At 43.4% G+C, this 23,745-nt stretch overlaps 1 protein-coding gene across 3 annotated transcripts in view; it reads left to right on the top strand.

The window, feature by feature from the left end:
* The window catches only part of DOCK8 (dedicator of cytokinesis 8), a 225,745-nt gene that overhangs the window by 190,081 nt on the left and 11,919 nt on the right, over nt 1–23,745 (top strand). Inside the window, exons 36-46 of one of the 3 annotated variants that reach the window (XM_059073322.2) lie at nt 1,016–1,168; nt 2,232–2,390; nt 3,033–3,133; nt 3,882–4,074; nt 9,182–9,325; nt 11,126–11,257; nt 11,729–11,863; nt 13,292–13,381; nt 17,142–17,378; nt 20,333–20,476; nt 21,710–21,816. In XM_059073322.2, the coding sequence (XP_058929305.1) occupies nt 1,016–1,168; nt 2,232–2,390; nt 3,033–3,133; nt 3,882–4,074; nt 9,182–9,325; nt 11,126–11,257; nt 11,729–11,863; nt 13,292–13,381; nt 17,142–17,378; nt 20,333–20,476; nt 21,710–21,816 (1,595 nt within the window). Of the gene's footprint in view, nt 1–1,015; nt 1,169–2,231; nt 2,391–3,032; nt 3,134–3,881; nt 4,075–8,370; nt 8,437–9,181; nt 9,326–11,125; nt 11,258–11,728; nt 11,864–13,291; nt 13,382–17,141; nt 17,379–20,332; nt 20,477–21,709; nt 21,817–23,745 lie in introns of those variants that run through there. The other 2 variants (XM_067039548.1, XM_067039549.1) reach the window with 2 other exon arrangements.

Below are 23,745 nucleotides of genomic sequence, written 5' to 3'. Positions count from 1 at the left end.
ATTCTCATCAGTCTAGTTTCCCGTTTCTTGCTCCAGGTGCACCAAAACCCACAGACCACTGTGTTAAGTGACACTGCAGTAAAAGTCTTAAGTCTCATTAGGAAAGAAGCAGGTACACTGTTTCTACAGGACTCACCATGAAGAGGAAAAACAGTGCCTCTCACACTAGAAATGTGGGCCCAACTATAGAAATTTGAAATGGCCACTCACTGAAGACATGAGAGTGGCAATCAGTTGAGCAACTTTGTTTTCCACCCTCTTTCTTTAGTACCTTATCTGAGTGAGATTCAATTCCTATACATGACTCCCATTGGTAAAACTTCCAAAATGTCATGTCATAAAATGCAGAAGGTTTAGAAATACATTTCTCATAGCCTGAAGAATATAGATTTTCCTGAGGTAAAACAGTCTATTGCAGATTCCTATCTCCCTCTTTATTGAAAATCTCAGTTGATGCCTTCTATCTGGGATCTTTTACATTTAGAAAGTGGAATCCCGGGACTTCCCCTGGCGGCCCAGTGATTAAGACTCTGTGTTTCCACTGCAGGGGGCGCATGTTCGATCCCTGGTCTGGGAACTGAGATCTGCAAGCCGTGCAGCGTGGCCGCGGAGGGCGGGTGGGAAAGAAAAAGGAAATAAAGTGGAATCTCTCTGCTCTCACCCGTCAGGATCATTTGCTCTTTCTTAGTCACCAGTAATGTCCGGGGAACCCAGTAAACTCAGGCTAATTCCTTCAAAGTTGAGACTTCAGCAGGGAAGGCAGCCTGGCTAACTGTGCAGCTGATTACACAGCCCTGATCTTAGCTGAGCAGCTCATAATGAGATCTTAAGTCGACTCCATTGCTTCACTTCATCTTCTGATTCAAGTAACTCATCATCTTTATGGAGCAACGCATTAATTCTTGTGGGGCTTTTTGCTTGTCCAAGCAGCCATTTCCATATTTCAACAGGCATCCAGTCCAGAAAGCGTACGATCGTGCCAAGTGACGTCTTATGGCCCCTGTGTCTCTCCTAGTTCGGCGACTTGCTGTTTGAGGAGGAAGTGGAGCAGTGCGCGGACCTGTGTCAGCGAGTGTTGCATCACTGCAGCAGCAGCATGGACGTCGCCCGGAGCCAAGCCTGCGCCACTCTCTACCTCCTCATGAGGTTCAGCTTTGGAGCCACCAGCGTAAGCGCCCAGGGCGACCCAGAATCAGCAGCGAGAGTCAATGCAAAGCCCTGGGGGAGGAAAAGTGTGCACTATTGCAGTTGACTTCTGCCACGTGGGAAGGAAACAGTTGGGCATGTAGATGGATAGCAACTTTTGTTTGACTTTGCATCTAGGAGTAAATTATTAAGATTGATGAATGCAGTGGTTTCCGCCCATGTGTTTCAATAAGAAATGAACAAATATGTGTAGATTCAAGGTTGTCATCTGTGGGGAAAAAAATACAACAGAATTAGGACTTCAGAAGAGTTTGTCCTGTTTCTAAAATCTGATTGGTACCAGAATGACCTGTGGAAGAGAATGTGAAACGATCGCTATCATCTACACCTGAGTGTTAATTGAAACTTAGCAGCCTTTGGAATTCAGCTTTATTACAGCACAGTCTTAGTTTGTCTAGATTTTAGTATGTTCTTTTGGAATTTACATTTGTGGTCACGTTAATGAGCATGCTCAACTGATATGAAACGATAACTTGGCCCATGGAAGAAAGGCAGGGCCCTCAGAATGTATTAGGTATAACTATTTAAAAGCCTTTAGGACATTCCTCAGAGGCCAGAGGCCCTTGGAATAGCCATAGTTTTCCATGGGCCCAGAAGGAAAGGAGAAACAAAGTTGCTGCCTACCCAGAATGCAGAAATCTCAGAAATCTTGCCCATATAGATCCTGTTCCTCCTTGCAGTTTAAATAAATTTCCAAGAAGAGGAATCTTGACGCAAAGGGAGACATCCTGTGACCCAACTCTGTAGGGACCTTCCAGCCTTGCTGCATGGAGCTGGCCAGGTCCTCAATAAAAATTTAAAGGGAACTGACAGATTTATGTCAGGGCAATCGCCATTTAAACCATTTCAACAGCAGTATGAGTCTTGAGCAAAATATAGCTCATATTTCATTGAGAAAAAAAGGAAATGATTGAGACTGGGTTAAAGAAACACTGGAGAGTTACTGGTATCTGGCTCTACTGCCTTCAGTTATCTACTAGCTGAGTGCCTCTTATTTGTTCCATCATTATTTTTTCCTGACTCAGAACTTTGCAAGAGTAAAGATGCAAGTAACCATGTCTCTGGCATCTTTGGTGGGAAAAGCACCAGACTTTAATGAGGAGTACCTGAGAAGATCCTTGAGGACAATTTTGGCCTATGCGGAAGAGGACACAGACATGCAGACCACTCCTTTCCCCATGCAGGTAGACTGAACAGCACGCCTTGTCTGTGATCAGCCAGTTATAAACTCGTGTGTGTGTGCGTATGTATGTGTGTATATACACACATACATACTTATACATACACATATATGTGCACGTATATATGTATGTAATATATAATTCCATATAAAATATTACATAACATATATAGTTATAGATTATATAATTTTGGGGAAATATATTATAATTATATAATATGATACAGATAATTATATAATATATTATGATATATATTAGATGGAATCTAAGCTGAGGTCCTAAGCTGCCTCCTACTTGGTATAAAAAGCCCTGATGTTCCAGAGTACAGTTGAGGGCTTTCAGGTTGCAAACAACTGAAACTAGTTCAAACTAATTTAACCAAAAAGGTGTTAGAGAGGGAAGATAGTATAACGATTCAGGACTAATTCATGGATCCCAAGGGCCAACTCACATCTGGGCCTCGGAAGTGCCTGGACCTGCAAAGGTGAGGTCAAAGAGGATCCAGTCTAGACTCCCCTCACCTGTGATCTCTCCTGTCTTAGCGAAGCCTGTCCATGGCTGCCCGTTGGACTTTCAATGCATCCTAACTTGTTACCATGAACTACAAAGCTGAGACTGTTTGGGGCGTACACTTTTTTTTTGCAGGTGGAAGAACTTCTCTGCAACCTGAATAGCATCTTATATGACACAGTGAAAATGAGGGAATTTCAGGAAGATCCTGAGATGCTTATGGATCTCATGTACAGGTAAACTTTCCTGGTAAAATCAAAAGGGTGTCACTTAAGGATCTAGGTTTTGTCACTATGAAGTTCTTATGAATATAATGATCACAGGAAATGTGGGTACACTGTTTTGGCTGACATCCAAAACTGTACTTAGAAATTGGTAGAAAATCACCATTCACAGGGTGTTGATTCATGTACACGTTTTCAGAAAGATCTCCCTAATTTAAAGGGAGGTACTTATTTTTTGAAATTATTTTCTACTTACCATAGAATGAGAGAAAAGAACTATCAACTGTTACATGAATTATTTCTGAAATGTTTTTCCACTTATATTCAGACATACATGTAAGTTTCATTTAGAAATCATATTCTACTCTGTCATTTAAAATTTTGTCTTATAGTCCTTGTTTTAGAAGAAACTACTTACAAAGGCAAAATTGTTCTGATGCGATGTCATAAGAAGGATAGTACTTTTGTCTTCTGTTATTTTTTGCGAGAAAAGAAGAAAATTGCTAGAGCTCCATTCAAATAGACATCATTTTATCAGGGTTGTTTTCCTCGCATAAATCTTTAACTAAATCTTAGCATTCTTGGCATCCTGCACACCCCAAACGTGGAATGAAAACAGCTGGACTGGTAGATGTTTGCCTTTTCTCTCATTCTGCGAACATGTAGGCAGAACTCTTAACGGGAAAAAAAGTGGCCGTACACAATAGAAAAACAGTGTCACTAACCCGTTGTCCTTGAAACTTTCTCAACCCATCTTCAGAATTGCCAAGAGTTACCAGACATCTCCTGATCTGCGGCTGACCTGGCTCCAGAACATGGCGGAGAAGCACACCAAGAGGAAGTGCTACACAGAGGCTGCCATGTGCCTCGTGCACGCAGCTGCCTTAGTGGCTGAATATCTGAGCATGTTGGAGGACCACAGCTACCTGCCCGTGGGCAGCGTCAGCTTTCAGGTGGGGGGACAAGTTTAGCTTTTCCTTTAGCGCAGTCGTTCTCAACTGGGGGCATTTGACAGTCTCTGAAGACATTTTAGGTTGTTACAACTGAGGGTGGGAAGGTGGGTGCTACTGACACTTAATAGGTGTAAACCAGGGATGCTGCTGAACACCCTACAATGCATAGGACAGCTCCCCCCACAAAGCATTATCTGGCCCCAAACATCAATAATGCCAAGGTTGAAAAAACCTGCTTTAGTGTATGAAATTTGCCTCTTCTAATTGCTTTACCATCTTGGGTTTTAAAAAAAAATTTTTTTTTAATTTATTTATTTGTTTTTATTTTTGGCTGTGTTGGGTCTTTGTTGCTGCGCGCCAGCTCTCTCCAGTTGTGGTGAGCGGGGGCTACTCTTCTTTGCGGTGCGCGGGCTTCTCATTGCAGTGGCTTCTCTTGTTGTGGAGCACGGGCTCTAGGCCCGTGGGCTTCAGTAGTTGTGGCATGTGGGCTCAGTAGTTGTGGCTCACAGGCTCTAGAGCGCAGGCTCAGTAGTTGTGGCCCATGGGCTTAGTTGCTCTGCGGCACGTGGGATCCTCCCGGACCAGGGCTTGAACCCATATCCCCTGCATTGGCAGGCGGATTCCCAACCACTGCACCATCAGGGAAGCCAAAAAAGAATTATTGTTTACAATAAATGTAGAGTCGATAAGCACTTTAGACATTCCCAAACACTTTCACGTCCATGATTTTGTTTTACCTTCCCCATAAACCAGTGAAACAGATAGAGAAGGTATTATTACTCCCACTTCACAGATAAACTGAGAGAGCAACTTTTCTAAGGTTTTTTAAACCCTTTCTCAAAGACTTGTAGTTGGCACAGTATACTGACAACTGTGAAAGTATTTTTTCTAAATATTGGAGAAATTATTTCCCTCAGGGCCCATTCATTTGATTACACTCCCCAACTCTGTAATATCCTCCTCGCTAATCTAAAATCAAGAAAGAACCAAATTGGGACTTCCCTGGTGGTGCAGTGGTTAAGAATCCGCCTGTCAATGCAGGGCACGTGGGTTCGACCCTTGGTCCGGGAAGATCATGCCACAGAGCAACTAAGCCCGTGCGCCACAACTACTGAGCCTGTGTTCTCGATCCCGTGATCCACAACTGCTGAAGCCGTGCACCTAGAGCCTGTGCTCCACAACTAGAGAAGCCACCACAATGAGAAGCACACCTCAACAAAGAGTAGCCCCCTCGCTGCAACTAGAGAGAGCCCGCACGCAGCAACAAAGACCCAACGCAGCCAAAAATAAATAAATAAATTCATTTTAAAAAAAAAGAAAGAAAGAACAAAATTGACCTGGGAAGGGAAAAAAGGGGCTGAATCAATACTGTCTTAGGATGAGCTGAATATTACCCATAGTTAGCAGAGGGAAATTGTCTGCTAGGCCTGAAAATTGGTTCAAGCTGGGATGCTCAGTGGCCACTTGGACTGTTTTGGCTGAGTAGTTTAAAACAGTCTTTAGAGGAAACAAAAAATTTTACGAGTACTTTTAGATGCATAATCTGTAGAAATGACAATCCTTGAAACCTGTAACAATATAGTACAGTAAGAGAGCCCTTTTCAAGCCAGACTCACAAAGTCATTTACAAGTGTTTGGATTATTTTTGTTTGAATTTTCATGACTGATTTTCTAAAAGGCTCTGTTCTCATTGTTGCTCTTCAACACAATTGTGTGATGCTGTGTGAACCAGAAAGAGAGGACAATTCAAAGTAGCTTTCCCAGGCTTATAGAGTAAGGCACAAAAACTGTTGCTGGTAGAGCCAGGAGCTTCTGATTTCCTGAATACTGTTCACCAGGCAATCTGGGTATTGCCTCATACTGCTAATTCCTCCTCTCTTATGGTCTTCAGTAACAATAGTATTTATTCTATCATTTTATTCTCAGCAAACAAATTTTATTCTCAATTCAGGAATGTTCACTATAAAGCCAAAAATTTAATTCCTATCCAAAAAGCATAAAAAATCATATCTAATTTTGAATCACATAAAAGTGAAGAAAGGTATAAAAATCAATTTTAGACATATTTGCTTTTTTGTAAAATTTATTTTGGCCATATGATATTAGCAAGGATAAATGTTAGAAGTGCTACTCTTTCAATGACCAGAAATCTCTGGGTTTAACACTTAATGTGGAATTATATCAACCTCTTGTCTTGTTTCATTACTATTGCTTATACATTCTTTTTAATTTGCTTATAGTAAGTCATGCCAAGGTGAGTAGAATAGTTATTCTAGAAACAACAGAAAAACTCCACATTGTCCCTACACGGAAGCATACAGCTCTATTTTTTCATAGATCTTTATCCACGTATTCTTTCTTTTAGGTGATATTTATTGAGCACTTATTCTGTCCTCATGAACTTTACATTCTAGCCAGGGAGAGTGGCATCATACAGCTAATTCTTCCATTTCTTTTTTTTTTTTTTTTTTTTTTGGTATGCGGGCCTCTCACTGCTGCGGCCTCTCCCGTTGCGGAGCACAGGCTCCGGACGCGCAGGCCTAGCGGCCATGGCTCACGGGCTTAGTTGCTCCGCGGCATGTGGGATCTTCCCGGACCAGGGCACGAACCCGTGTCTCCTGCATCGGCAGGCGGATTCTCAACCACTGCGCCACCAGGGAAGCCCCTTCCATTTCTTATTCAATTTCAATTATGATACATGCTGTAATAAAGAGGTACAAGATGCTGTGAGTGTTTATCATGTGACTAGTCAGCCTGGGGGTCATGGAATGCTCAGAAAGACGAGGAACGGGAGGGAGAAGCAGAAGGAACTGTGAAGAATGAGATCTTCAAAATACACAGAACATGGTGAGTTAGGTGTTCTCAGCTACAGAAGACAAGCCAAATTATGCTGATGCTTATGAGCCAATTCTCTTTTCTCTCAAATGAGACCCACCAAATCTTTTTGGAAATGTGTGCTTGCAAGTGACAGAATACCTAAGCCAGATGGACCTAAGGTAAAAATGGAATTTATCAGCTTGCATGAGAGAGATGAGTCTGGAGTAGCACCTGCCAAGCTGGACCTAGGGGTCCAAACAATGTCGTCAGACCTCAGTGTTATCATCACTTCCTGTCTCTGCTTTCTGTTATGTCAGCTTCATTCTTCATAGGCTTCCCACACTCACTGAGAGATATTTATGTTTACATCTTCCCAGGTTCAAGTCCAGGAGAATAGAGAAATGCAGTTGCAGAGACAGTCTCAGTGCATCTTATTGGTTCTGACGGGGTCCTGTGCTCATCTCTGAAACAATCATAGTGGCCAGAGACATGGAATGCTGTGATTGGCTGAGCCAGAGCCAGAGTTGAGGTCCACACATGGAGTTATGGATGGTTTCTCAGGAGGCTATACTTTATAGAAGGATGAAGGAATTCTGGGCAGCATTAACTACAGATGTCTGGTGTTGATTTCTTAAATGCTGTGTGCTTTAGTTTTCAACCTTGTTCTGCTCCAGTAAAATTGAATTTTTTGAAAAGAATTATAAACTGGAGATAAATAAATCTGTGCAAGGAAAGTAACTCTGAGGCCACAGAATTCCAAGGAACTGAGATCATTGAAATTCTGTGCCCCAGAGTACAATATTTATTCCTCAAATGTAGATATGGATACATTCTCACATAACTGCTGTTACTTTCACCTCCCTAATTCTGAAGCCAGGAAAGTCTGCCCAGAATCTTTTCCCTCTGACGACAGCTAATAAGACTGCATAACTGCAAATATATTCCTCTACATGTGGAAAATTACATACAATACTAATAGTATTCGTTTCTTGGGTTATTAGATTCTTTCAACTGAATCTCTTGGACCTTTTATCATTTCCAATTCAGAAACATCATAATAGAAAGACCAGGTTTGAAAGAAAGCCTGGCCACAAAAGGTTCTGAAAGCCTCCTATATTCCTAAAACTACCTTATAATTTTGGATATGAAGATATAGGACTGTACCAACTCTCTCTTCCTTGACTGCTAAGGATGAGTCACTTGATCTTGCTAGCCAGGCCGACGAGAGGCAGACAGATTTTACTTCACTAGCTAACTCTGGTCAGTTGGTAGTGGCTGAATGGGGTACCACGCTGAGAAGAATTTTGAGGCCATATCCAAGCTTCAGGGAAAAGAGTACTATAATTAATTAGTTCTGTCTGCCATGAGCATAGGCATAAAAGGAATGGCAAATGTGCTACCTGTATGCAAGTCCTAAGCTACAAAGGTTTCCAGTTTCTTTTATGTTCCATATGCATTTCTTCTATATCCATGAGACAGGTTGAAGAAAATTATTCTTGACCTGTCAAAAGTATGAGAGTCACTGCCAGAGCCAGAACTGGGGTGAGGTGAGTAAGGCACATGAAGTGCAGAATTTAAGGAAGCGCTCACTCTTGGGGTCAAGCAAGTTCAGGGTCATGACTTACAGGGCCCTGAGAGTGAGTGTTCCCTAAATTTTGTTTTTACCTTGTTCACCCTAATCCTGGCCCTGATCACTGCATTCTCTATGAGACTCTAAACTCTATGGCTTATGTAAAAGAAAAGTGTGTAGAAAGCAACAAAATGTTTGGGCGGGGGGAGAAAAAAATAGTAACTGCTGCATTGCCATAAGGATTTCATAAAGAAGACCTTCTCATTTGCAATTGTCATATGATATTATGGCCGTTCACTTAAAAGCCAAGTCAGTCATAGCACGTACTTCAGAGGGTCACTCAGCTGGTGAAACAAGGAGTCTGGTTAACTGTTTGTTGGCCTTTGGCTTTTAAAAACCACGACCCCTGCTGGACGTCCCTTAGGGTCCTTTCTCTAAAGCAACTCAACTATTGTTACATTGAGGTAAGTGTCCCTTCTGTATCTCCCAATAGTTCAAAAGAAAAGAAAATCTTGAGTTTTGAAGACCAGTTGTTCTGTGCATTCTTTCAAAATGAGTGGCAGCCAGAGGCTCTTCTGGATGGAATTACAGACCTTGTATGATCAGGGATGGTGAGGATCTTGGAGCCACGGCTTCCTCCTCCATATGTTATGGGTTCCTGTGGTGCCTTTGTTAGTCAGATTCCCCTGTTCTCCTGGCTCACACTGTGATCTCTTTCAGAATATTTCTTCCAACGTGCTGGAGGAGTCTGCGGTCTCTGATGACACCCTGTCGCCGGACGAGGACGGGGTGTGCTCCGGCCGGTACTTCACCGAGAGTGGCCTGGTGGGCCTCCTGGAGCAGGCGGCCGAGCTCTTTGGCACGGTCAGTGCACACAGCTGTCCGGGCTTCCACAGTCAGCCTGAACTCTGGTGTCGGTGCCCTGAGTGCCGGTCTTAACGTCCAGCCAGTCCCACTTCATGATGACACCGCGCGTGCAGGGGCGTGCAGGGCAGGGGAGGGGCTGGAGGACTTTGATGTGTGTAAATTGCCTCAGCTCTCAGGGAGGCGAGAAGGCCTTTCATCGCTGCAATATTCTGGTTTTCACTGCATGCTCGTTGGCTGGCAGTTTCACAGTATTATTTCCATTTAACAGAGGTGGACACGAAGCCACAAAGAGGGGAAATAAATGGCTTGCCCAGGGTTACACAATAAATCACGAGGCACGTTCTCATTCCCTTATTTTCCCTCTCTTTGAGAGAGGGACTCAGCTGACAGCTCAGTAATCCTTAGGTTCGTCACAGACCAGGGACAGCTCAGAGAAATGTGAGGGTGGAAGCCACAGAAACTCCCCTCATTAACCTAATCTGGGTCTAAACACTCCTAATAAGAGAAAAATATATAGAGATTAAAAATATAGAGATTAGGGCTTCCCTGGTGGCGCAATGGTTGAGAGTCCACCTGCCAATGCAGGGGACACGGGTTTGTGCCCCGGTCCAGGAAGATCCCACATGTCGCGGAGCGGCTGGGCCCGTGATCCATGGCCACTGAGCCTGCACGTCTGGAGCCTGTGCTCCTCAACGGGAGAGGCCACAACAGTGAGAGGCCCACGTATAGCAAAAAATATATATATATAGATAGATAGATAGATAGATAGATAGATAAAGTCATTGAGATTCAGGGCAGGGAAGTAGGTTGTTCATTTTCATAGTTTCCCTACTCCCTCAAATTTTTTAAAAAATAAATTTATTTATTTTTGGCTACACTGGGTCTTCATTGCTGCTCGCGGGCTTTCTCTAGTTGCAGCAAGTGGGGGCTACTCTTTGTTGTGGTGCGCGGGCTTCTCATTACATGGCTCTTCTTGTTGCAGAGCACGGGTTCTAGGCACACGAGCTTCCATAGTTGTGGCACGTGGGCTCAGTAGTTGTGGCTCTCAGGCTCCAGAGCACAGGCTCAGCAGCTGTGGCGCACGGGCCCAGCTGCTCCGCCGCATGTGGGATCTTCCCGGACCAGGGCTCAAACCCACGTCCCCTACATCGGCAGGTGGACTCTCAACCACTGTGCCACCAGGGAAGCCCTCCCTCCAATTTTAAGCCAAGCAAATATTTAATACTTCAATCTGTTTAGCTGACCCAGTTTTGTTTTCATCTTGATATTTTTCTTTCTTCTCTACTTTTCATTTCCAAGTTTCCATCCTACAATCTATGTATTTTAATGATTATTTTGACTGTCTTCTCTTTTTCCAGCTTTCCCTTTCAGAATTCACATAAAGTCCAAGATACTCTTGTTTTTCCTGGAATTCTAGAAAACCAGGTAGTTAGACCCCCCTAACTCTTTTCAGGCACGCAATGAACATCTGGCTCCAGGAGGACCCCTGGTGACATTTAAATATGCTACAGCCGCCTTCCTGAACTGTTCTTAGTTCCTGCTGCCAGTCTCCTGTCCTATTTGTTTTCCCCAGGAAACCCCTTTTTTCAACGTAACATTATCAAATAGGACCATTTAGTGTGTCTAGTTCAGTTTGAATGCTACAGCCATCCCAAAGATGCTCAGACTTTATTCCTGCTCTTTAAAATATTGTGGTGCCACTAATAAATCCATTCTCCAATGCCTAATGCACTCTGGTTGCTCTTTTAAGTTTCCAGTGGATGAAATTCTCTTTGATTATTTTCTCCTCTTTCCAAGGGAGGACTGTACGAGACGGTCAATGAGGTTTACAAGCTGGTCATCCCCATCCTGGAAGCTCATCGAGACTTCCGGAAGCTGACCTCCACCCACGAAAAGCTGCAGAAGGCCTTTGACAGCATCATTAGCAAGGTAGCGGGGGCATCCTGGCTAACAGGTCCTATAATCTGGCAGCAGGTGACTCTGTCTCAGAGATGCTTAGCCCTCCTTCCTCTCTAGGGAGTGATTTACCTTAAGGACATCATTACTGTAGCTCTCTCCTATTAAACGGAAGAGGGCTGAGAATAGACAGAGGGCCGTGATTTAAACCGTGAAAAGAAGGCAGCTTGAATAACTTTACAACCAGGAATGTGAAAATCTTAAATTCACTTAAGAGAAGTCCTAGAAATCTTTCATGGGATTTTTTTTTTTTTGCTATTATTTCCCAAGTTTATTCCATAAACATTAAAAAGAATTTTTAAAGGAGTGAATTCTGTTTGTATTAGCCACAGGAATAGAATGCTTTAGAATAGAACCCAACAATAAAAGACTCCTGCCCTCTCATCTCAATGGATCCTCATGAATTACATAACTAAGGAGAGGTTTTCTTATTTTGTTCATCAGGGTCATAAGAGAATGTTTGGAACCTACTTTCGAGTTGGTTTCTATGGATCCAAATTTGGGGACTTGGAGGAGAAAGAATTCATTTACAAAGAGCCTGCAATTACCAAGCTTCCTGAGATCTCTCATAGACTAGAGGTAAGACAAGTGTTCCAGGTGATTGACATTGTGTGCTTTACACAAACAGGTTAGAGTGGGTCATTACAACAAAACCAAGAGTCGTGGATTCATCATTGATCCATATATAAAGTTTCCCACATTGCTTGTATAATATCAAGATATTAGGTGAGATCATGAGGTAAAGCAAGGTAAGGATAGCTTTCCCCTAAGATTCTGTACATACTTTTCAAACTTTGTAAGTTTATATGGTGAATATTTATTTTCAGGAGCATCCAAATTCAATCAATGTCATGTGCTTTCTTATAAACCTTTCCAAATTTTAGTAATAGTTTTTCAGCTTGAAGTTTATCATCTTGACTTTGAAGTCATTGGGCCAAATTATCAAATTACCCCTAGAAAATGCTGTGGTCATTCTTTTGGTGTCACCAGACAACACTTCCCATTTCTGACATGGAGATGCTTGACTCTAGGCCTGCTGTGACCTGGAACAAATGAACTCTCCCCGCTGACCAAGGAGCACCCCTCTTTGGATAATCAGAGTCAGTGTCCCATTCCATGGGCTGGCAGCCCCAATCCAACCTGCTGTTTACATTTGATCCGTAATGTAGCAGAAGAGAGCAGCATGTTCTTGGAGGAAAGGCTGGAGAAAAGGAGAAACAACATAGAGAAAAATGAAAAAAAAAGAAACAGACGTTGAAAGGGCCAAGCACTAAGAACTCAGGAGGAAAGTCAAGGGGTGCCCTCAAAACAAAACCATCTCAGACTGAATAACTGGGGTCCCCTGAACTGCTGACAACAACCAGAGATTCTCTTCTTTGCTTTCTTGCTATTGCTTTGAATTTATGCCCTTTCGTGGCTGTCAAACTTAAAACACTTTCATCGTCAAATTGCTCCATCCATGCCAAATGAGACAAGAGACTTTAATCCTTACTTGACCCAAAGAAGCCATGGCTCAGAGTGGTTGGGTGACTTGCCCAAAGTTGTTCAGCTCATGAGAGGAATTAGCAATTGACCCCAGGCCACTTGGTTCCCTAATATGTTTCCCCAATTTAGTACTAGAAGCATATATTTTATCTTCCTGTGCACTGTAGTTTGTCCCATTACGGGAAGTCTGGTGACCTCCAAAACCCTAGGGTACAAAAGGCAAGAAGTAAATAGTTCCATGCCCCTGGAGCATCTTCAGGAAATATGATGATGTTGGTTGAATTAGATGTCAAGCATACAGTTTATAGGGAAGCATATATCAGTCTGCAATGCTGGACTTCCTTATGTTTTTATTTTTGTCTCAGGAAATGCTGAACTTGCCTCATTAGCTCAGAGGGACTTTCAGTAATCAAAGAGCATCATATTCTCCCTTACACTTGTTCCAAACGTATTCCACTTCTGAGAGACAGAGTTGCAATATATTAAAATAACCTTTATAATCTGTTGGTTTCTCTTGCCTAGGGATTTTATAGTCAATGTTTTGGTGCAGAATTTGTGGAAGTGATAAAAGATTCTGCTCCTGTGGACAAAACCAGGTTGGACCCTAACAAGGTATGGGAAAATTGCAAAAAATAACCATCAGGCTCTGATTCCCTTTGTTCTACACCCAAAAACATAACATGACCTCCTCTGTCTGGACTCCTCAAGTCATTTCAATGCAGCCAAATTTTTTTTGGTCTACGGTTTAACTACTATTTGGTTAGGTCTTAAAGAAACAATACTCAAAGGCAGGGATCATAATAGGAGCTACCAGTTATTAAAGATCATCTGTGTGCCTGACACTACATTAGACCCTTTACATACATCATTTCATTTCATCCTCCTAAAGCCCTTTGAAATGAGTGTTGTTATTCCTATTTTACAGATGAGAAAAGAAAGGGTAAGCAACTTTCCAAGATCATGCAAGTGTCAAAACCAGTATTCAAACTCAGGGTCTGTCATCCTCAAACGTGCACTTTTTTTTTTAAAGAAGATTCTTTTTTAAAAAAATTTTATTTAATTTATTTATTTTTGGCTGTGTTGGGTCTTCATTGCTGTGCGTGGGTTTTCTCTAGTTGCAGTGAGCAGGGGCTACTCTTCATTGCAGTCCACGGGATTCTCATTGTGGAGGCTTTTCTTGTTGCAGAGCACAGGCTCTAGGCGCGTGGGCTTCAGTAGTTGTGGCTCGCAGGCTCTAGAGCACAGGCAGTTGTGGCCTATGGGCTTAGTTGCTCTGCGGCATGCGGTATCTTCCCAGACCAGGGCTCGAACCCGTGTCCCCTGCATTGGCAAGCGGATTCTTAACCACTGCGCCACCATGGAAGTCCCAAACCTGCACTTTTAATCACTTCTCTTTATTTCCCTTCTATTAAAACCTTGAATCCTCCATTTAAAATATGTTGAAAAGATACAAACTTCTCACTGACAGCATTTGGTGGGGGCCTTCTTTTCAGCCAAGCGCAGGGTCATTGTGCTGTTGGAGGAATGATGAAAAGGGCTTGGACTTCAGTTTCCTCACTTTTCAAGCGAAGGTGTATTCTGTCTCACCCCCAGTTGGGTGTACTGCAATACAATTCTGATGCTTACCACCCAGAGTTAGGGTCAGACTCTACCAGTTATAGGCTCGTCCTGCAGGAGATTGCCCTAACTTCAGATACCAGCCTCAAGTGGGACCCCGGGCCACTTGTACTTCTGACCAGACAAATACAAATTTGTAGGTTCCCATAGCACCTCTCAGTAGATAACCCACTAGAATGCCTCCCAGAACTCAGAAAAGGGCTACACTGATGATTATAGTTTCATGATAAAGGGTACACATAGGGCAAGATCTGGGATGTATCCCAGAGTTTCTATGCCCTCTCCTTGTGGAATCCAGGCATGTCACCCTCCTGGCGTGTCAATGTGTTCACCAACCGGGAAGGTCTACCAAGCCTTGGTGTCCAGGGTTTTTATTGGGGTCTCATTACATAGGCATGATTGATTAAATCATCAACTACATTACCGAACTCAATCTCCAGCTCCCTCCTACCCCAGCAGTCAGGCTGGCCCAGAGTCTCAGATCTCTAATCAGAAGTCGTTCTTTTTGATGACCAGCCACCATCCTGAAGCCATCTAGGGACCCACCATGAATTACCTCATGAGAATAACAAAGACACTTCTATCACTCAGAAAATTCCAAGGGTTTTTGAAGCTGTGTGCCAGGAAAGAAGGACAAAGACCAGATACATTCTTTATTATACCACAGGGTGATGCCTGCCTGCTCAGCCCAGCTCACAGACAGATATGCACATGAGAGAGCTTTCTAAGCTGCTGGAAATAATTGAAGTTCAAGGTATTTTTAAGGGCTGAGGGACAGAGGAGCACTCATCATCTGGCAGGCCTATAAAATGAAGAGTTCAAACTCTTCTCTCAGTTCTGGCCTCCAGGATATTATGAAGATGATGCAAGTAGGGAGAAGTGTCCAAATCTAAGCGTTTGTTTTTCTACACATTTCAAAGGACTCACTTACTTCAGATACACTCCCTAATCCAGCCTGGAAGCAATAACTGTGGTAAGTAGCTGAGCTAAGCTTCACACAGAAACGTTTGACGTCTTTGAAAGACAGGACTGGCTGTGTGCCCACGGCGATCTGTGCACAGCACATGCCACATAGAGTTACCAGTGACATCCCTGACACGGTGCTCTTTTCCCCTCTGTTAAAATGCCCAAAGTAGATTGTGACAGTTTTAAATGAGAATCTGCAGCCAGAATTACAACCAGATTTCATCACGCTCAATAATGATTTATGGTCTGAGGTCAGTGACCTCATCCATCCATTCCAGTGGGTGGGTGTTGCAGTGACTATAGTCATTGTTATTCTTTTTTTAAAAAAAATAAATTTATTTGTTTATTTTTGGCTGAGTTGGGTCCTCGTTGCTGTGCGCGGGCTTTCTCTACTTGCGGCAAGCGGGGGCCACTCTCTGCTGCAGCGCACAGGCCTCTCACCGAGGTGCCTTCTCCCCTTGCGGAGCACGGGCTCCAGGCTCACTGGCTTCCGTAGTTGTGGCACGTGGGCTCAGCAGCCGTGGCTCACGGGTTCTAGAGCGCAGGCCCAGCAGGTGTAGCTCTCGGGCCCAGCTGTTCCACGGCATGTGGGATCTTCCCGGACCAGGGCTTGAACCCACGTCCCCTGCATCGGCAGGCGGACTCTCAACCACTGCGCCACCAGGGAAGCCCAAGGCCTTCTTTTTAAATAAGTGCTCTTCTTCATAGTATGTTTGGGTGGGTTCCTGTGTATGTGTGTACATTTTTTAAATGAAATACATGCAGTAAAATTCCCTTTTTTGGTGTTTATTTCTCTGAATTTTGACAAAGCACATGGAGCCACCACCAAAATCAGACATGGAAAAGTTCTATCGCCCCAAAATATTTCCCATACCTCTTTGTAGTCATTCCCTCCCTCTGTTTTCAACCCCTGACAGTCACCAATCTGTATTCTATCTTTGTAGTTTTGCTTTTTCCAGAATGCCACATAAACGGAATTACACAGTAAATAAATGGAATCATATAGCCTTTTGAGTCTGGCTTCTTTCACTTAGCACAATACATTTGAGATTCATCCACCTTGTAATGGTTCATTCCTTTTCATTGCTGAGTAGTATTCTGTCGTAAGGATGTACCACCGTTTGTTTATCCATTGCCCACTTGAGGGGCATTTGGGTTGTTCCTATTTTTTGTCTATTATGAATAATGCTGCTATAGACATTTGTGTACAGGGTTTAGTGTAAATACAAGTTTTCATTTCTATTGGGCACATAACACCGGAGTGAGATTGCTGGGTCATATGGTCAGTGTAATTTAACTATATAACAAGCTGCCACCTGTCGCCTAAGGTGGCTGTACCATTGTGCATTCCCACCATCGGTGTATGAACACTCCAGCTGTTCCCCATCCTTCTCAGCCCTTGGGATTGTCAGTTTCTTTAGTTTGGCCATTCTAATAAACATGCAGCGGTCACAGTTGTTCTGAAAAGGAAAGTTTTGCTTCTTCTGAATAGCAGTTTGCAAACTCTCATACCAAGTTTCAGTTGGATCAGCAGCTCTGCTAGGAGGGGCAGCGTGTGGACCTGACTTCACACGGGCACACTCCCATCCCTTCTCCCGGTCCTGTCTCTCATATCCCTGGGGTGGAGAGGAAGGATGGCCAATGGCTGATGTCTCGCCTGATGCTTTCGGCTTCCGTGGCTTTTGTGAGCGCAGAGGGGTGGTGCTGCCCCTCTGTGTTCCGCGTGGCCCCCAGTGCATCCTGGGTGGTGGTCTGCAGGCCAGCTCATCCCTTACCTTTTCCCCCTCAGGCCTACATACAGATCACTTTTGTGGAGCCCTACTTTGATGAGTATGAGATGAAAGACAGGCTAACCTACTTTGAGAAGAATTTCGATCTGCGGAGGTTTATGTACACCACCCCCTTCACCCTGGAGGGCCGGCCTCGGGGAGAATTGCACGAGCAGTACCGACGGAACACTGTCCTGACCACCATGCACGCCTTCCCCTACGTCAAGACCAGGATCAGCGTCATCCAGAAGGAGGAGGTAAAGGCACTGGAGGGAATGGGCTCTGGACAGAGGCCACCACTGAGTGAGTGGGCCTGGGTCACCTTCCAGGATGACACACAAACCTCCCTTATGCTCCTTCATGGCAGACTCAAGTGAAAATCTAAAAAGGGATGCCTTTGAAATATTATTATGCTGGTTATCCTCTCACTATCATGGTGCCAGGGAATCCCATTTAGGCAGCTACATGTTTTACAGCACACTTTATATTTAAGTATTTTCTACTTTAAAGTTATATCTTTAACATAAATATATGTACACAATTATAACACTTACTATGTTTTTATATTTTAATGTTAACTTTACATGAAATATCAAAGTTTATAATATTTTATATTAGATTTTTATATATTTAAAAGCTTACATGTGATTCAGGCAACGTTCTGTTGTTAATCGTCAGAGGCAGGAACAGCAAGTGAGCAGCCCCAAGGAGTTTGTGTTGAGCTGGAAGAGGGCACCATGCCAGTCAGACAGGAGACCAGTTGTCTTCTAGTCCCAGCATCCTCCTGTGACATACACAAGGCACTTGTCTGCATTCAGTTTCCTTATCTAAATGTTGATACAGAGAAGACCTCTTTCTTTTTTCTGGTTCCATGTGTAGCAGAAGTCTTCAAGTTCATGGTAATGACACTGATCGAGAAAATGTCTCAAGCTACAAAACTGCTCAACATTAGACATACTGTAAACATTTTCTTTGACTTTAAAATATATACATGTGCACTTATTTGTCATTCATTTTGTGTAGAGCCGCAGCCTTGTCTGTGATTTAGGGTTGGCTGATCACGATTCATCACTGTCTTTCTTGTATAAACCATATGCAATGTCTACCCATATGCAATGTCCAGGATGTTCAGTTTGGGTTTCTGTAAAGCAGAGTGAGAGCTTAAAGATCCTTGTTAAACAATATAAGAGCAGAATGCTTCTGGATTTTCATGATTTTTTTTTTCCCCTAGCCTTTTACCATTGTCTTGTGCACACCTAGTAAGACAGGAATCTTTTTTTTTTTTTTTTTTTTTTTGCGGTACGCGGGCCTCTCACTGCCGTGGCCTCTCCCGTTGCGGAGCACAGGCTCCGGACGCGCAGGCTCAGCGGCCATGGCTCACGGGCCCAGCCGCTCCGCGGCATGTGGGATCTTCCCGGACCGGGGCACGAACCCGTGTCCCCTGCATCGGCAGGCGGACTCTCAACCACTGCGCCACCAGGGAAGCCCAACAGGAATCTTTTGTAGCAACTTGCTTTCATAACATCTTGCCCAAGCATTAGCTTGGTTTTCATAGAAACAACTCTTCTTCTTTCCACAGCCATAGTTCATAGTTTATGCATTACTGAATTAGATTAGGTCATTAAAATAACAAGTGTAACAGGCTTAAGCAAGTTGGTAAACAAACACTGATGAGTTGTGGTGAATACACACCTCCTTGGCAGGAGCACAGGGATGAGGTTACTGGAGAGCCACCCACCAGCTCAAGTGTTCAGCAACCGCGTCAGAGAGTGGTTTTCACAGAGGGCAAAGGAAGCAAGAACTGGTGACTCAGCTAAGGGAAGGTTTGTTTAGAAGGCATCTGCTCTGTTTCTTACTGTTTTAGACTCTTGAGCACTAGGACATGTTGGCACAGCACAGAAATAAACTCACGGTCCCATTAAGAGTCCTCACAATTTTTCTGGGCCATTTGTAGTTCCCTAAGAACCTCAGTGTGTTAGTTTGTTAGAGCTGTTGTAACCAAGTACCACAGACTGGGTAGCTTAAACAACAGAAATTTCTTGTTTTATAGTCCCAGGGGCCAGAAGTCAAAAATCAAGGTGTTGGCAGGGTTGGTTCCTTCTGAAAGACGTGCGAGAAGGATCTATTCTGGCCTCTTTCCTTGGCTTGTAGATGGCTGCCTTCTCCCTGTGTTTCTTCACATCATCTTCCCTCTGTGCATGTCCTTATGTCCAGATTTCCTCTTCTTATAGGGACATATAGGTCATATTGGATGAGGGCCCATCCTAATGACCCCCTTTGAACTTGGTTACCTCTATAAAGACCCTGTCTCAGATAAAGTCACATTCTTAGGTACTGGGGTTTAGGAATTAAATGCTTGAATTTGGAAGGGACATGACTCCATCAATAAAATTCAGAAAAGGCCATACTCCAAGCCAACAGAACTTAGCAACTAGCAGATTGACCCTTAAGAGAATTCTCTTTACTAAGGATTCACCTTCAGGGTGAGTTAGAAAAGGCACACGTGATGCCAAAATCTTATGTTATGGTGGAGAGGAAAATCTTGACTGCTGTGCTTCTAATAGCTTTCCCAATTATAAGTCAAGTAACTTCTTCAACATCAGGAAAGGAAACCTAACAGTGTAGAAAAAAAAACATGGATTTTGAATGTAGACATTATTGTGGTCAAAATCTGACCTCCCCACTTACGACCTGTGTCACTTACTTAACCTTACAAATCCCTCTTTGATTGCAAGGTGGAGAGAATAAGAAGTTGTTTAAAGAAGTAAATCATAAGGGCTTCCCTGGTGGCGCAGTGGTTGAGAATCCGCCTGCCGATGCAGGGGATACGGGTTCGAGTCCTGGTCCGGGAAGATCCCACATGCCGCAGAGCGGCTGGGCCCGTGAGCCATGGCCGCTGAGCCTGCGGGTCCGGAGCCTGCGCTCCGCAATGGGAGAGGCCACAACAGTGAGAGGCCCGCGTACCGCAAAAAAAAAAAAAAAAAAAAAAGAAGTAAATCATAAATGCATGTAAAGTTCCTGGAACATAATAAGTACTCAAGAAATGTTACGCTCTTCCTTCCTCTTAACCTGTCCTGATTATTCTAATTTTCTCTGAAAGCCTTCTTAGCTGCTGCTTCAAACCCAGGTGTCCTCATTGTCATAGCTCCAGGTTTGTCCATGGCTTATAAGACCTGACAGTGACTTTCCTACATTTATGTCTTATGTTCAGTTTGTTTTGACACCAATTGAAGTTGCCATTGAAGATATGAAGAAGAAGACCCTGCAGTTAGCAGTTGCCATTAACCAGGAGCCTCCTGATGCCAAGATGCTTCAGATGGTGCTGCAAGGCTCCGTCGGAGCTACTGTCAATCAGGTGAGCAAAACCAGCTGGTGGCAACCCCTCTGGTTCTTGTTATTTTGATTTTTGTTACTGTATGTCTGCACCCTCCTTTCTTGAGGTCGATGAGGAGACTGATCAACATACAAATGATGTTCCTAAATTTAGACTGAACACTTGAGGAAGTCCCTTCTGCTTCATGTAACAACCCAAGGTAGACAAGAAATCCTAGAGATGAGTGGACCGTGTCTAAGGAGTACCATTTCTTGGAGAAGCTGGGGCCAGTCCTGGCAATATGATCCAGATGGAGTGCTGAGTCATGCCCAATTTAGGCAGAGTTGTTGCAAGGCTTGAGATAAATCTGAGAAGGCCTGTAGGAGAGAAGGGAAAGGGTCTAGGACATTGAACCCCTGGGTCAGTCACCAGATGAAACCAGTATGCCGGGAGCGTTGCTAAGCAGGAGTGACCTGGAACCGGCTTCTTGGGCCACTTCAGAACAGACTGGATCTTCTCAGATCCATTAGAATTCTAACTCCGATCTCAGCATGGAACTAATCCAGCCTCAGATGGAGGGCGTACTAGCTTAGTTTTGTCTGTCCAGTGTGCTCCCTTAATTTCAGAACTAGATCTGCACACCTCCACACGTAAAACCTCAATGAGTGCCGTGACCCTTTCCTCATTTGGCACAACTGGACTCCCCAGCAAAAATTCTCTGTCCACATAATATCAGGGGGACAGAAATAGTATTTGGTACCTTTCCATGATCAGAAAATATTGGGAAGCTTTTGCTTTTGTAAGTCCCAATCTTTTAATGAAAATGGAAGACTTTATAAGCCCACAACCATAGATTACACATGTACTATGCATATGTCTGACTCAAGCCATCAATTACGCAAAATGGTGCTTACCACTAGGGCACCTAGACAAATGAATATGAATGGCTGGATCAAGACAATCTCTATTTTCGGAAAAGCAACTCTAAGCACATACCCTTTGATGTAGTATATTACCTTTCTATATGAAGGAAAATCTGTAATTAGTAGTATTTGATTAAGGAAATACATTTATACTTTTGAATATTCTCCTAAAACTGCAAACTCCTCCCAAGGAATCAGCATTTTCCTGAGAAGTTCAAGACCTTCCTTGATTTTTTGTTTTTGTTTCCTAACCAAATTAAATGTTCAAACTACGACCTCACTCCCAACATTTCCTCCCAAGTAATTTCACTTTCTTTCCAACATCAGTAATGTTTTTCACTTTTCCCATCAGGGACCACTGGAAGTAGCCCAAGTATTTTTGGCTGAAATTCCAGCTGACCCAAAACTCTATCGACATCACAACAAGTTGAGATTATGCTTTAAGGAATTCATAATGCGGTAAGAGGGGAAATGGCTGGGATTTCGGTAGAGAAGTGGTTTACAAAGTGTGGTCCCCAGGTGAGCAGCTTCAGCATCACTTGAGAACTTTGCTAGAGAGGAAAATTCTCAGATACCAATCAGACCTACTGAGTAAGACTCTCCAGAGGTGTGGGACCCAGCAACCTATATTTTAACAAGTCCTCCAGGGGATTCGGATGCGTGCTCAAGTTTGAGAAGCCTGCATAGAGCCACACTACTTGCACTAGTAACTAACAGACTGTATGGTACTTTCATATTTATCATCTCACACTGTAAAATAAATCTTCATTTTACAAAAGAGGAAATGGAGGTTCAGAGATGGGAAATGATTTTACTTAAGGTCACACAGCAAGTTAGTAGCAGAGTTGAGTTCAGACCAGTTCTTCTGAATCCAAGTAGAGCATACTTCCTTCAATGTGCTGATATTCCACTGATGAATTAGAGCCTGAGGGGTTCTTGGCATTGGCGGTCTTTGTCATTTCCCATATCATACAATAACTTATTTTTATAAATGTAAAAGACACTGCCTCAAATTGAGAGATAGAGGCGAGATTCTAAAACTAGAATTTTACAAAGGTATCAGTCATCTCTATGGCAATTCCCACTGGCAGACAAGCGTCATCTCTGCTCCTGAATTCTGCAGTAGAGCTGGCTCCAAGAGCAACCTGTTCAGGCTGGATAGGAGGTGAATCTTGGCACAAGGTCTTGCAAGCTGCTGCAATGCAGACAGGTATACTGGGACTCCTGTGGCCCTAAAAGGAATGATTATGAAGGATGTGGATGGCACCTCACCCATAAGAGAGAAGGACATCAGAAATATATCTACTAATATTTCTTTTCACCCAGCAGCATATAAAGTATAGGAATATCTTCACTTGGCAGATGGGGATAAAGGAGGCTAAAAGTTAAAGTTTGCTAAATTCAGTGAAAACTCACCAGATTGCTAGTGTCAGATGAGGTGCTCCTCCTTCACAGGCTTTGGTGAGACGTATGTAAATTTGCTACGTATAAAGAAGACATTCTTTGTCCTGCAGTGAATCTCAGCTGCTTAATAATAGGGGTGTGTGTGTGTGTGTCTGTGTGTATGTGTGCGTGCACACTATACATATGCACATGCATCCACATGCACAGACAGAAATTATATTTATTAATGTTTTATATTTGAATTGTTTCCTGTATTTCATAACAATTTTGACATTACGCAAAATCTAGATATTCTTCAGTAAAGAGTGCATTTTCATAAAACAAAAGGCTAGAAAAATATTGGGGGAATTTTTAAAGATCAATTTACTTTCCATGTATCTTCATATAAAATGAAGTTATTGTGAAAGGCCCATGAAGGTGGCAGTGGCCCGGGCCTCTCTGGACCTCTGCAAGGACCTGTGACATGTTTAATGAGCACACACTAGGACCCAGGTATGATATTAGTTGTAGGAATACAGGAGCTGGGTATTCCTCTGCTCCTGACAATAGGACTTTTATCTGGCTAAATAACAAAGCAATGCAGCATGTTCTAAGAACTGTGGAGAGTACACAAAATATAGGGCTAAGAGTTCAGAAAAGAACAGTCAGTTGCAGTCTGGAGTGGCTAGGGAAAGCTTTGTGGGAAAACATCACTTAAACCTTGTCTCGAGTATGTAGTGGTAGGAAGGGGGTGGCGGGAAGACGGAGGCATTACTGGTAAAGGGACCAACAGGAGCACAAGACACAGAGGCAGGGGTGTCCCTGATACGTCTGGGCTCCTCTGAGTTGGCAAGAGCAGTGCCTTCTGTGGGCATGCCAGTACAGGGAGGGGAGCCTGGGAAGACAGCACTATTGATAAATGGGGCTCTGAATAGAATATAGATGTAAAAGGAAGCTTGCTAAGAGAAGTGATTTTTTTTTTTTTGCGGTACGTGGGCCTCTCAC

This window comes from Kogia breviceps, chromosome 8, assembly GCF_026419965.1.
Source record: "Kogia breviceps isolate mKogBre1 chromosome 8, mKogBre1 haplotype 1, whole genome shotgun sequence".
Classification (NCBI taxonomy): Eukaryota; Metazoa; Chordata; class Mammalia; order Artiodactyla; family Physeteridae; genus Kogia; species Kogia breviceps.
The sequence above is the reverse complement of the archived record's forward strand: the minus strand, read 5'-3'. Positions and strand labels throughout refer to the sequence as shown.